General features: G+C 37.8%; 1 protein-coding gene across 7 annotated transcripts in view; it reads left to right on the plus strand.

Annotated features, from left to right (window-relative positions):
- LOC127658732 (lysine-specific demethylase 6A-like) overlaps nucleotides 1-13,894 on the plus strand; it is a 98,639-nt gene that overhangs the window by 70,083 nt on the left and 14,662 nt on the right. For 5 of the 7 annotated variants that reach the window (XM_052148184.1, XM_052148185.1, XM_052148190.1 and 2 more), the window contains 7 exons: nucleotides 1,712-1,810; nucleotides 4,884-5,103; nucleotides 5,478-5,612; nucleotides 9,171-9,305; nucleotides 9,425-9,502; nucleotides 10,741-10,845; nucleotides 12,574-12,960. In XM_052148184.1, coding sequence (XP_052004144.1) covers nucleotides 1,712-1,810; nucleotides 4,884-5,103; nucleotides 5,478-5,612; nucleotides 9,171-9,305; nucleotides 9,425-9,502; nucleotides 10,741-10,845; nucleotides 12,574-12,960 — 1,159 coding nt within the window. The remainder of the gene's footprint in view (nucleotides 1-1,711; nucleotides 1,811-4,883; nucleotides 5,104-5,477; nucleotides 5,613-9,170; nucleotides 9,306-9,424; nucleotides 9,503-10,740; nucleotides 10,846-12,573; nucleotides 12,961-13,894) is intronic. The other 2 variants (XM_052148186.1, XM_052148187.1) reach the window with 1 other exon arrangement.

Below are 13,894 nucleotides of genomic sequence, written 5' to 3' on the forward strand. Positions count from 1 at the left end.
ACTGTGACAAAGCTCCTTGCTAGTGAGCTTCCTGAGGAATTTATTGGTCCAACGAAGACACCGGCTTTGACCTTTTGCCTCAGACAGCTTAGGGAAAAAGTCTTGAATGTATTTGAAAGTTACCGACTCCTTATCTAGAGCTCTGACAAATTGTTTCATAAGGCCCAATTTAATGTGCAGTTGTGGCATCCGCACCTTCCGGGGGTCCACCAGTGACTCCCACATGACGTTGTTCCTCCCCACAGAGAACTCTGTCCGCTGTGGCCAGTCCCGCCTGTGGTAGTGCGCCTTGGTGTCCCTGCTGTCCCAAAGGCAAAGATAGCAGGGAAACTTGGTAAAACCGCCTTGGAGATCCATCAGGAATGCCACCATTTTGAAGTCTCTTATGACCTCCCAGCCTGTATCCGGCCTCTGTATTTATGCTACTATTTATATTACTGGTAAGTTCTAGAAAATTTTAGAAGTTACTCCAAGTTTACTCAGAACTGAATTTATCTGAAATGTTCTGGAAAATAGGTACATGTCAAAATATGGTCACAAAAGCAAAGTTTGTGGGGAATGATAGCCATTTTCTATACTTCTGAGGCATAAGCAATTAGGAAATAACACTACCCAGGAACCCTAAAAAAATAAAAATATTAGTTATTGAATCTGAACATATTAGTGAAACAGAAGCAAGCCACACCAAAATAAATTTTATTTTTGCAGTTAATTCTACACAATTGTGCAGATCATTTTCTATACTTGAATAATTAAAATGGCTTAAGCTGGTGCTTTTTAGCTTTTTCTTTAAAAAAAAAAAATCCTGTGGATTAGTGATTGTCAACTTTTTGGACCCTCGGGAGTTTGCATCCCTGTGAGTTATAAACTTTAGAAGACGATGACAGTCGGAACAGTGATTTAAAAAAAGAAATCACACTGGGTTCATAGCATGATGTTTCGGTCTTAACATCTCGGAATGTGAATTAATTTTCAGTAAGTCAATGATCGGAGTCAGCTTATACCACAGTTACAACATATGTAGTATGCAGAAAACATGGAATGTAGTCATAGAAATGGCATTAGCAATAAACCGCAGAATGTCATGGAATATGACATTGTATTTGGACAAATTAATGTTTGAATGTACATTTAAAATTATGATATGTCCTAGTGTGATAATTAAACCAAAAAAAAGGTGTCTGATTTAATTGATAAATAAATATCTGCAAGTGATATGCGCTTCAAAACGAATGTGTAGAGCTGGTCGCTCGTACACTGAAAACACCTCGTCATGATCATCATGTGTACGCTTATATGTGTGAGATGAATGAGACAGAGAGCACAGCACATACAGACTATGAATTTATTTAATTAAATTACTGCTTTATGGGGATAAATAATCACACTATGCCATGGAGCATACTGCTTATCTGGAGGTGAGAAACTTCTGTCAAAAACACTCAGAAACGGCAAAATAAAAGCGGCTTGAAAAGAGTGGGAACCCTGTGAATATTAATGCTTTAAACTATAGATACATAGTTGTTTAATGTATGGTCATATGGTAATTTTGGACCAATGAGAAGTCATGGTGGTTTGGACTACCCAGTGCGATGTTGCAGAAACAAAGCTACCGACAAAAGTACGCCTATTTACTATACTGTGTTAGCTTTTAGGTGATGAAGCTTGATTTGATGTGTTTTGATAATGATGCTCTTTTCTTTTCATTAAGGTGCTACTCAAGTATTGGGAAGGTCCAAGATGCCTTCATATCTTACCGACAGTCTATTGATAAGTCTGAAGCCAGTGCAGATACGTGGTGCTCAATTGGGTAAGCACAATATTGCATTTACTTGATGTTTGTTGTTTGTCAAAGTCATTCTCATAGTAAACCCTACTAACAAACATGCTTGTGCTCTTAAATCACATTTTGCAAAATGGGACACTTGTAGTCTTATCGTTTGCACGACATTGTCTTAAACTTTGTTTGTCTTTCTCTCAGTGGAGAGACAGAAATGCTCTTGAGTCTAGACTAAAAATGACTGCAGTATTCTCCAGCATTTCAGAGCTGCAGTCTCCCTTTAATCACCACCCTAGCAAGCAAAAAGATTGGGAATAATGTCTTGCTTCTATAGGGTGATAAGGCAGGATAAACTGTGGTGGAGCACGGATGTTGTCACTGACCTCATTATATTTAGTCACTAGATTAGTCTAGTGACTAAATATACTAGACTGTTTTATACTTTGGATGAAGCCAAACTTTTTCTCTTCAGCCACAAGTAAAGCAAATAATACAGGTTTTTCTCTCCGTGGACCACCAATTTTAGTGCTGTGTCGCATATTTGCTTTATTAAATTTGTAACGGTCCCTTCCACTTTGAAAAAACCCAACCTCTCTACTCATTTGTCGTGGCCGCGCTGTCTTTGTAGAGTTTGCGTTGCAAATCGTGAAAAAAATAAATACAAATAGAAGTAGACTTCTGCTTAATGAGACAGGTTTCAAAGTTATCCATTTTAAAGACAGTAACCTAAGTAACAACAACTCATCTGGCATGCATGATTGTAAATAAAAAAACATCACATCCAAACCACACCCACGAATAGTTTTAACCAATCATCAATGTTCTTCGACCAGTTGAGATCTCCTTGGTCAAGAATTTCTGAGATGTGTGCGAACAGGACAAATATCACCAAACGAACACATTGGCAGAACGTAAACGTCACTGCACTTCATCACTTGTAGGCAAACTAAGCAAAGCCTGTTCGCCCAGTAAATATAAATTAGCCTTTAAGATCCATTTGTTCTGTTCCATTTAGTTGAGCTCCGTTTACACACTTGTTGTGTTTTTTAACATAAGAATGTGTCCTATGTGTACAGCATTTAATTATCTCTGTAACCGTGTTTAATATGGTGACTGTGCAGTGCTGATGCAAGTTGCTGTCACCTAACCAACCAATCCAACTAGAATTTTTTTTAATTGTATTTTTATTTTTTTTGTAATTTTATTTAACAGTAATAGACACATCAAGTGCACAGGTATTCCTCCCCATTGCTAGTTCCCTAGTTGCAAGTTTTGAGTGTCAAGAAATTATTTTAAGCTTATTGATCATCATCTTTGTGCATTATTTCCCAATATCCCTTCATCCATAATTGATGTTTACTGTAGACCCTGTTTACACCTGGTGTTAAGCAAAAAATTCCAACTCCTTAAAACTAAGTTTTTGTTGTTACTTGCCACGACCACCAACAGCATTGTGTCAAGACATTTTGTCGCTCCTCCTCACCATAAAAATCCATTGGTACAAATTCCCACTCCACACAAATGTATGACCAAGTTTACACCTGGTATTAAGTTGTGTCTCAGGTGATCCGATCACATGTGGTCAGGCGAGACGCATCGCTGTTTACTCATTGAATGCGTCTCCTGTGACCACTTGTGTTCAGATTTTGAGAGGAGCTCTGATTTCAAGACAACATACATCAATCAATATGTTAATGTGTTACTGCATCATAATAAACTGCAAAAAGTCATTACAAACAAAGAAAGAGTGAATAAAGACGGTACGCTGTTTTTCCCAGATGCAATAGAAATTTTATCTAAGTACAAATGCATAATTTTAAGCAGAATTATTGGTTTTGTGAAGTACCTGCATTAGAGCTTAATATGTGTGTGCTTCTCTTCTGTGTCGCTACATGTTGATATTAGACAGATATGAAGATCAGTGAAGTTCACGTGCTTGCATATTTATTCGCTTCTTCAAATTCTTAGATCTGATGTTTATTTCCATTTAAGCCTCTCTTAACAGACCAGGTTTAAATTATTGTTCTAGCGCAGTGGATGATATAGACAGGTCAAGGATGGTGCTTCAATGCAGTCTGGTACGGTTTAGTGTTTAAACCTCAAATGTGATGTGGTCACAAGTTTTTTGACTACCGTGTGTGTTTTTTTTATTGTGTGTTTTTCCGATCACAAAACGATTTGTACCCCGTTTTCACCTGTTTTTTAACACTGACCACTTGTGATTGGATAGGGATGTGATTGTATCAAATTTTTTTGCTGAAGCATTTATGATTGTGTATGGTATTATCAAGATATTGTATTGAATTACAAAGCAGGTTGAAAGATCAATAAACTTTTGTTCTTAATTGCAAGATTTAGTTACTTGTTTTGTATTTTCTAAATTAAAAGATCACAAGGAAAGCAACTTTGCAAAGTTCAAAGAGACATGATAGCTTTCAAAAGTCTTAGTCCAATGCTTCTGTTTTGCATTTATCTAATTTATTACGGTTTATTTTCATTGTAAACAAACAAGTAATAACAATGGTAACATTTTGAGGCAGAAGTTTAATTGAAAAAGAAACATTAAGTTTTGAGTTTCCTGGTAATGTGGTATGTATTCCTATTACTGTAAGAGTTAGTGTGTTGGGATTGTTGATTTATTGATGGAAATGCTACAGCGCATTCAGAAAAATCTAAACAATGTGGTTAATAGGCATCTAGATCTAGGAATTTTCACTATTTTGACATATGATAACAATATTGTGCATGGTAATTATCATGGTATACCTTATTATTGAATATTGGCAAATGTCTGTCATCGGATCACCCAAAACACTTCTTAATACCAGGTGTACACAGTGTCATACATTTAAGTGGAGTGCTGATTTGTTCCAATGGAGCTTCATTTTGAGACTATGTCAAAAGTAGAAACCGGCCAAATGTTGGTGGTCGTGGCTGGTAACAACAAAAACTTAGATAAATTTAAAGGAGTTGGGATTTTTTTCTTCATTTTTTATTATGTATAGGGAAGTTAGGTACTACTGATAGGGAAGCTGAAACAGGCCCTTGTCCCTCTCCTGATCCAAGTCATCTTTTTGACTCCTTGTTGTACTCGTGTCCCCAGTGTGTTGTATCAGCAGCAGAACCAACCGATGGATGCACTGCAAGCGTATATCTGTGCAGTGCAGTTGGACCACAGCCATGCAGCCGCCTGGATGGACCTAGGCACACTCTACGAATCCTGCAACCAGCCACAGGATGCCATCAAGTGCTACATCAATGCCACATGCAGCAAGTCCTGCAGCAACATCCCAGCTCTTACAGCTCGCATTAAATGCCTACAGGTAGAGAATCCCCTTAATGCACATGCAAAAAATTGCCATTCCATGTACGGTCTGAAAAGCAATTCCCTTACAAAAAATCTAGAGTTCTTGCAATTTGACATTCTTGCAATTTGACATTATTAGGAAAAGAAGTCTGCATTTCATCTGAATGTGTTGTCATTGTGTTACGTTTTCTTTTGGGATGATTGTTTGTTTTTTTTTGGCCAGTGTTTCCTCTGAGTTTAATCACGTCCCATATTTGACGTACTTTACGTTAGTACTGAGAATTATATGACTGTCATTTTCATCTGTGACTTGATGCATACCACCATTGCATTGACTCAACCTTAGCGGAATCCGACATTGAACATGTTTTCTAAACAATCTTTTTCTAGGCTCAGTTGTGTAATCTTCAGCAAGGTAGTTTACCAAGTAAAAGTAAAATGCTCCCTAGTATTGAGGAGGCGTGGAGCCTTCCAATTCCAGCAGAGCTCACTTCCAGACAGGGAGCGCTCAACACGGCACAACAGGTGAGAACAGCTCAGATAGACAAGCCAGCAGACACTCGACTTGAGCCAAATACTAACTACAAGACTGAAGCTCGTCATTTTTTGATGCTGGTGACTAGTCTGTGTCAAAAAGCCCTGGCTCTTAGCCAACTTCCAGCATGCGACCATCACCAACGTCCTTCTAGTGTGCACACTTGTAAGACACTCTGCGACTGGTTGCATATGCTAAGAGTATGGATCTAGACGGTTAACCGACTAACCACAATAACAATTTGTTTGACTAATTATGTTGGTTAAAAATGAAACGAAGTTAAGTAAAGGAACAACAGAGTGTTAATTTGATGGGTTTAATATGTATGGCATTTTATGTACTATCTAGGGTGCTGTTGGCACACAAACCACTAGTTTCCTCTCGGCCTGAATGACAGGGAAATATAAGGCATGTGCTGTGGGAAAGTTTTGTCTGTGAAGACATTTTCCAATGCAAATTGTAAAATAGGACTTTAGTTTAATAGTAGCTTGAATACAATGCGGTGCCATATAAAAACCTAAAATGTGCAAGCCTCGACGTCTAAAAGCATATGTTTATAGCCTCGCAACCCGCATTTCTCGTTTGTTGTATGGAAGACGAGTGTGCGATGCAGGGCATAAGTGCCTTGTTTTGCTGTCAACCGGCTGCATACTGTACTGACCGCTGCCCATGTGTATATACGTTGTTTCTTCTAAGAAAAATGATTAGGATTGCTCAGCAGCACAAATTGTGGGTAGGTTGGCTGTTTTTATTTTTCCATTAAGCTGCCAAACGTTATCACCTCTTAGGATAATTTGGCATGCAAGCGATCTATTTAAAATGTGTTTGTTGCGAAAAATTAGAAGGAAGTATACGGTTGTTGATTCATATGTTGGTGTAATAACTATTGCTAAATAACTGTGCACATCTGTCATGTGAGACATGTTTTTTTTTTTTTTTTTTTCAGTCAGTATAGAACTGTCATGCCTGTTTGATTTTATGGTTTATTGGTTAACTGAGTAAATACCGGTTAGTACCAGTGGTTATTTGGTTAAAATAATTTGCCAAAATTTGTAACCCTAGCTACGAGATATTTCAAATTAGTTGGAAGAGGAAGTATTTGTTAGAAATCTGGCCGACCAGTTGTCAGGAGTTCTCAATGTCCCTATGAGTAAGAGCTTAGCAATGACCAACAGTCAATAAATGAGAGAGCAAAGGAGCACGAGAAGGGAAGCAAATATCAAACTGGTCTCCCACATCTTTCCAATTACTGCCTTATTGATATTTTTCACCTTTTTTTTTTTTTTTTTTTCTTTTTTCTTTTTCATAATCTGTGCAATCAGAATAAAAAAGACCACTGGCCCCCCATGTTGTTTTATTTGTCAATAATAAATTCACCCATTGCATTTTACGTAAGTTTGTGTGAGAATGTGTTCCAGGATCGTAAGTATAGGGGAGGTGATATTGTAACTGATACAACCTTGTTGTCAAAGACTTGAAGTGTTTAAATGTGAGCAGGGCGACGACCTTCAGTCTTGTGTGCACTTTGCCTTACCCCATCTACACAAAGCAGACCTGAGGGTTTAGACTTATTCAGAAGGTTACATACACCTTAGACAAATACATTTAAGCAAATTCTATCACAATTCTTGACATTTAATCACAGAAATCATTCCCTGTCTTAGGTCAGTTAGGATCACTACTTTATTTTAAGAATTTGAAATGTCAGAATAATAGTAGAGGGAATAATTTATTTCAGCTTTTCTTCACATTTCCAGTGGGTCAGAAGTTTACTTATAATTTGTTAGTATTTGGTAGCATTGCTTTTAAATTGTTTAACTTGGGTCAAATGTTTTTGGTAGCCTTCCACAAGCTTCTTACAATATGTTGCTGGAATTTTGTCCCATTCCTCCAGACAGAACTGGTGTAACGGAATCAGGTTTTTAGGCCTCCTTGCTCGCACATGCTTTTTCATTTCCGCCCACAAATTTTCTTTCAGATTGATGTCAGGGCTTTGTGATGGCCACTCCAATACCTTGACTTTGTTGTCCTTAAGCCATTTTGCCACAACTTTGGAGGTATGCTTGGGGTCATTGTCCATTTGGAAGACCCATTTTCGACCAACCTTTAGCTTCCTGGCTGATATCGAGATGTTGCTTCAATATATCCACATAATTTGCCTTCCTCATGATGCCATTTATTTTGTGAAGTGCATTTTTGTTTCATTAGACCAGAGGACATTTCTCCAAAAAGATCTTTGTCCCCATGTGCACTTGCAAACTGTAGTCTGGGTTTTTGTGGCTGTTTTGGAGCAGTGGATTCTTCCTTGCTGAACAGCCTTTCAGGTTATGTTGATATAGGACTCGTTTTACTGTGGATATAGATGCTTGTCTACCTGTTTCCTCCAGTATCTTCACAAGGTCATTTGCCATTTGTTCTGGGATTGATTTGCACTTTTTGCCCCAAACTACGTTCATCTCTAGGAGACAGAATGCATCTCCTTCCTGAGCGGTATGATGGCTGCATGGTCCCATGGTGTCTATACTTGTGTACTATTGTTTGTTCAGATGAATGTGGTACCTTCAGGCATTTGGAAAATTTTCCCGATGATTAGCCGGAATTGTGGATGGCCACAATTTTTTTCTGAGGTCTTTGAAGGTAGGCCTTAAAATGCATCAACAGGTACACCTCTAATTCAGTACGCCTATCAGAAACTAATTGTCGAAATGCTTGACATAATTTTCTGGAAGTTCACAGCTGCTTAAAGGCAAAGTTAACTTGGTATATGTAAACTTCTGACCCACTGAAATTTTGGAATAGTCAATTAAAAGTGAAACAATCTGTCTGTACACAATTGCTGAAAAAGATTATTTGTGTCATGCATGAAGAAAACTAGAGTTTGCTAATATTAAATCTGTGGAGTGGATAACTTTTTTTTTTTTTTTTTTTATAATATCCTCAACCCAAGTGTATGTAAACTTCTGACTTCAACTGTATAAAAATAATTTATTAGTGGTAGCTGGGACATTCTTGTTTTCATGAGACTTTAATGAAACATCAATGTATCTGTGTGTGTTAAGGCCCTGCTATCAGTGTGATTAAGTACCACTAAAAGGTCCTTCATTTCCAGTCCGGCAGAACAATGTTGCGCTTAACATTGATTCTGGAGAATAATCTTAAACTGTTGAGTTTAAGTTATTTCTTCTAGTTCATTATACCATAGCACTTATCAGTGCACATCATCCATTGTTTCAGCATATTGGTCATATTGTTGAATTGAAATGAGTGAGAATTGTTGCAAACGTTCTATTCTCCGGCTCAACAATATTTTCATCTTACAAATTCTCTTGGGGAACAGTTTGACATTGAAACATTGGTAACAATGTGTCATTGTTAATCAGTGGTGCAAAACACCTTTACAGAGGAACAATATACTGCATGTTAACTGTATTGTGTTGAGCATATAAAGATAACGTAACTTTTACTCATTGGGTCAGCTTGTTTTGTGCAATCACAACTGTGTGGGTAGACAGCTGTCCTAGCTGCAATCATGTATCTTTTACCTTCAGCAAACCTGCAAATCTCATCAGAGCAATGAAGCCCAGTCCCAAATCCCAGGACAGTCTCTTCCTCATGTTCTCTCTGGCCAGACAGACAACCAGTCCATCCCGGCCAAAAAGAAGAGGACCGCTAGTCCTGCCAGGGTACAGATGGATAACATTTTAGTTTGTAGTTTGTTCTATTAATATTAGTATTATCTATAAGTTTCAAAGATGCTTGCTGGTTATTTACATGTTTCTCCTCTCTCTGTACACGCAAACAGAATTCACCAGATTCCTGGGCAAATGATTCAAATCATCATCAAATCCCCAATTGGAGTTTAACCCCCCAGAAGCTTCAGGTTGGTAGATTCAGATTTTAATGGCTCCTTATTGGCCTTCTTATGTACAGAATGACAAACTGCTGAATATATAAATTATTTATGTAGGGTTGGGTAAAAATATAGATTTTTCAATACATTGTGATCTTCATTTGAACTATCTCTATATCGATTCTTTAATCTGAAGATCGATGTTTTTCTCTATGTGCAACCCTCTCTTACAATAAGAGGAAATCACTCACATTTAAAACCAAATTTCGTGCTCTGCGGCAAAAATGTATTTACAGTATTTGGCAACTGGCTAATAAATGTTTACATTTTACTCACCAGTAATTGTGTAGTTTAGTCGTGAAGTGTTCAGCAGTGAGATCTTTTCACAGCATGTTGAGAGCAAAAGTTGTTCCATGTAAAGCGTGTCCAAAGACTAGATCCACGTGACCCATGTATCATTTAATAATGCCTCTTTTAATACCCTTTTTGTTCTCTACAGTCAGTTGTTGATCAAAAACAACAAAAAATAAACATTTATTTCTAATCAATCATACCACAGATGAGATAAAGCTGCAGAGACGGTTTTTACAGAAATGCCGGTTTTGTTAAAGAGACCGCACCAGTTTTACCACGTTCAACAAATTAATGTAAATACTTATAAATTATGCAATTAAAAACGAAAAATGATATATAAATGATTGTTATTTATTGATTGAATACATGAATTTGTTCATTTTTAAAAAGCCAAAATGTGACGCATGATGAAAAACTAATAAAATATAATAAAAATACTATTTTCGTAATATACCTAGTTAGAAGGCCCCTGTATAATTAACAGCTGTAAAATTATTTCATATGCAAGCAAAACTGGAGTGGTGGTGGCGTAGTGGTCTAAAGCACATAACTGGTAATCAGTCGCTGGTTCGATCCCCACAGCCACCACCATTGTGTCCTTTAGTAAGGCACTTAACTCCAGGCTGATCCGGGGGGATTGTCCCTGTAATAAGTGCACTAAGTCGCTTTGGATAAAAGCGTCTGCCAAATGCATAAATGTAAATGTAAGCAAAAGGGACAATATAACTTAAATACATTTATGAATCGATATCAAATCTAATTCTGAATCGAACTGAACCAAGAGCTTGTCAATCGGAATTGATTCGGAAAGTCTGTTTCATATGCCAGCATTAGATATTTGTACTGGTGCTGATCCACAGAAATCTATTCATATTGTTTGGTTTACTCGTCCTTCTCTGTGCTTGTGTTTACAGCTCCTCGAACAGTTACGGACCAACAGGGCCAATTTGAAGCCAGTTCAGTTGCAGATGCTGGAACAAATGGAAAAGCAGCTCAGTCTAATCCAACAGAATCAGCAAGTATGGAACTCGTATAGTGGCATTGGGTAGTAGCGTGCTACAATGTGATCACAATATGAAATGCTTTACAATACATATCACAATTTAATACATCAAAGCACATCCAAATATCATAAATGGATTGTGATTAAAACATTGGCAGACGTGCAAAATCTAGTTAAATTTCTTACGTGTGGTTCACTTCACTTTTCACGGTTTTCAGACTTGGCCTGTTTGCATTTGTCTGGTTTCAGACTCATTCATGATTCTATCGAACCCCGGTGCTTTTCTGTCATCAACTTGCATCATCACAAATGTTCAAGTGTAGGAAAACATAATGTGGGTCGCTTAATTTGTGTGTTTTTTTTTTTTTTTTAATTAATTTTATGCCATTATTTGTCCCACTGTGAACGACAGTTGCTCTTCTGTGCATCGCATGCCGTAATTCAGAAGATGTGCACTGCGAGCAATGCATTTGCATCCCTGCTTGCATTGCACACTCACTCAGGAACGTATCACCTGTGTGGGTGTTTTTGTAGAAGTGATGTCCTTATGCTTTAATTTTACTTCCTAATCATGTGAGGACTCCTACAGGTTGTCTCGTGTTCAGTAACAAAGTCCACTCCCCAGTCCGCAAAACAGCTTTCATAATAGAGTATTTTGGGTTCAACAAAAGTTGAGGTCAATCAACAGCATTTGTTACATAATATTGATTACTACAGAAATGTATGTAAAAATTCGAAGACTTGCTAAAAGACAGAGACCGAGAACCGAGTAAAACAAGTGTGAACATTGGCGTCGCATTTACTGCTGGAGGACACACACTCGCCACCAATGATGCAATCGATCTAGCAAACGGGACCGAAAATAATGAGTTTGCAGCGCAAGTCGTTAATGCACCACCATCTCCCCAGGTCAACAACAGTGATCTCACCTAGGGCACCAAAATGGTCAGAAACTGCACTGTCGTTACGCTTACTAGTGACCAGAAACGTCTTACCTCAAGTGTTCGATCCTGCACACCCATCTGCCTTTCAATCCAGCGATGTTATTTGATGACCAGATTCCATTGCAATGCTTTCTGGTCTTGTTCGTTTTTACATTAAACGTTTATCACCTTTGTTTAGTATTGCCTATTTTTTCGTATGGAATCAGAAAGTGCGAAAGGGTGTGATGAGTCTAATAGGTGTTGCCAAAGGTTGTTTGAAAACACTTTATTTTTGTAATTCCATTTGGTGCCAACTAGTAGCGCAGAAATTACACACTTCGCCTTTAAAAAAGCAAAAATCAAGGTGACCATGAGTCACTTTAAATGGGAAGTGAATATGGACCAATTTTTTAATGTTAAAATATTCACTGTTTCAAACAGATTGCCGCAAGACAAACTATATGCATGTTAACAATTTTAGTGTGATAAAATCACTTACTAACCAACTTTCTTGCCATGATCATGTTATGTCAACAAACCTTAAAATGACTGTTAGAATAACAATTATAACAACTTTAAAGCTCAAATAATATGAGTTTTTACAGATGAGTTAATGTGTTTTTAGCAAATTACAAGCTTGACATTTCTGTCTTTTTTAAACCCTCCAAAATTGGCCACATTCACTTCCATTTGATGTTTTTTCTTTTTCTTTTTTTTTTTTTTTTTTTTAAAGAAAAGGTGGGATGAGTTGAAATTAATTGTTGTGCTAAATAACATTATACCACGTTATTAAAGGTGGTTTGCTTTCTATTTCTCAACAGATGAGGCTGAATGCTATGGGTCAAGTGTGGCCCAATGGGTCCAATGGTCCTGTAGCGGACCCCTTACTGCCTGTGAACTCAAATTCCACATCCTCCCCTCACCAACAACACATCGCTCTTTCCCGCACACCCTCTGCCTTCTCCCGATGTGCTGCTCAGCCAATATCCAACAGTCCTGTCCCTGCAAGCCCCACCCCCTGCTGCACGGCTAGAACCCTGGGTAACACAGATGTTGTCTCTGTGGGCAATAATCACCTCCCTGGATCTGGGAGCAACGTAAACGTGCCTTACTTGCGGCAAAACGCACTACCTCATAACTGCACAACCCCCACCAGCAGCAGCATGGATGGTGAACCATGGAAAAGCCAACACGTCAACTCCGCTCAGGTGAGCCAGAAGCTGGTGCCATTTAAACAAGTGTTTAAAACTTAGGTTGCAGAAAAGGTCGTTTGTACTTCAATTAAGGCTGGCATGTCACTTGTTCCTCTTTTGAAAAAAGTAAAGTAAGCAAAACCTATTGTTCATGTTACTTAAAATTTCAGTTTGCTGATGATGCCTAGATATGTTAAGAATGTTTATTTATTTTTTAAAGTAGTTCAAGTAGCTCCTTTTAATTTATAGAGATGTTTTAATTCTGGCATAAGCAGGGGAAATCGAGACATTTCATGCCATATCATATCTGTATCTCCTGCATGGTCACAATGGGCTCAACATGCAAGTGCATTCACTATACCACAGACGGAACGCTCAAGGCCTGCGGGGCAAATTCAGGCCATCACCTAATTTCATGTGGCCCGTGAGATAATTTCAAAAACGTAGAATGGCTGGTGATAATAACATCAGTGACTAACCAGCAAGCAATTTTCTTGTCAATTTTAATGAGCCTTCCTCTGTCATTCTAACCGTACTATTTGGAGAGCATGTTTGTTTGCTTCATAAGCGTAATGAGACCGTGCTACCCAGACCAATTATTAGCACTGCTCAGTTGATAGCCCTCGTGAGAAGCGTGGCACAGAATTCTATATAACAAAACGTCAAATGTGTCTGTGATTTAAACTAGTTTAAAATCATATTAAACAGCCCAAATATTATAAACAGCATTGACCAAGAAAATAGGAGAATACACCAAATTTGTGCCATGCCATAAATTGGACTATTCTCTACAAACATCACTTTAAGTAGGAGCCTGATGAAAGGAATCTGTAAAGGAGACTCAACTTAGTCGAAGACAGAATATTTCAATTTAGCCCTATTTAAATTAGGTGGTAATTTTTTCACAGATGTTACTGTTAATGTCATTATTTAAATCTGCATCCTAAAC

Source organism: Xyrauchen texanus, chromosome 18 (assembly GCF_025860055.1).
Source record: "Xyrauchen texanus isolate HMW12.3.18 chromosome 18, RBS_HiC_50CHRs, whole genome shotgun sequence".
NCBI classification, from domain to species: domain Eukaryota; kingdom Metazoa; phylum Chordata; class Actinopteri; order Cypriniformes; family Catostomidae; genus Xyrauchen; species Xyrauchen texanus.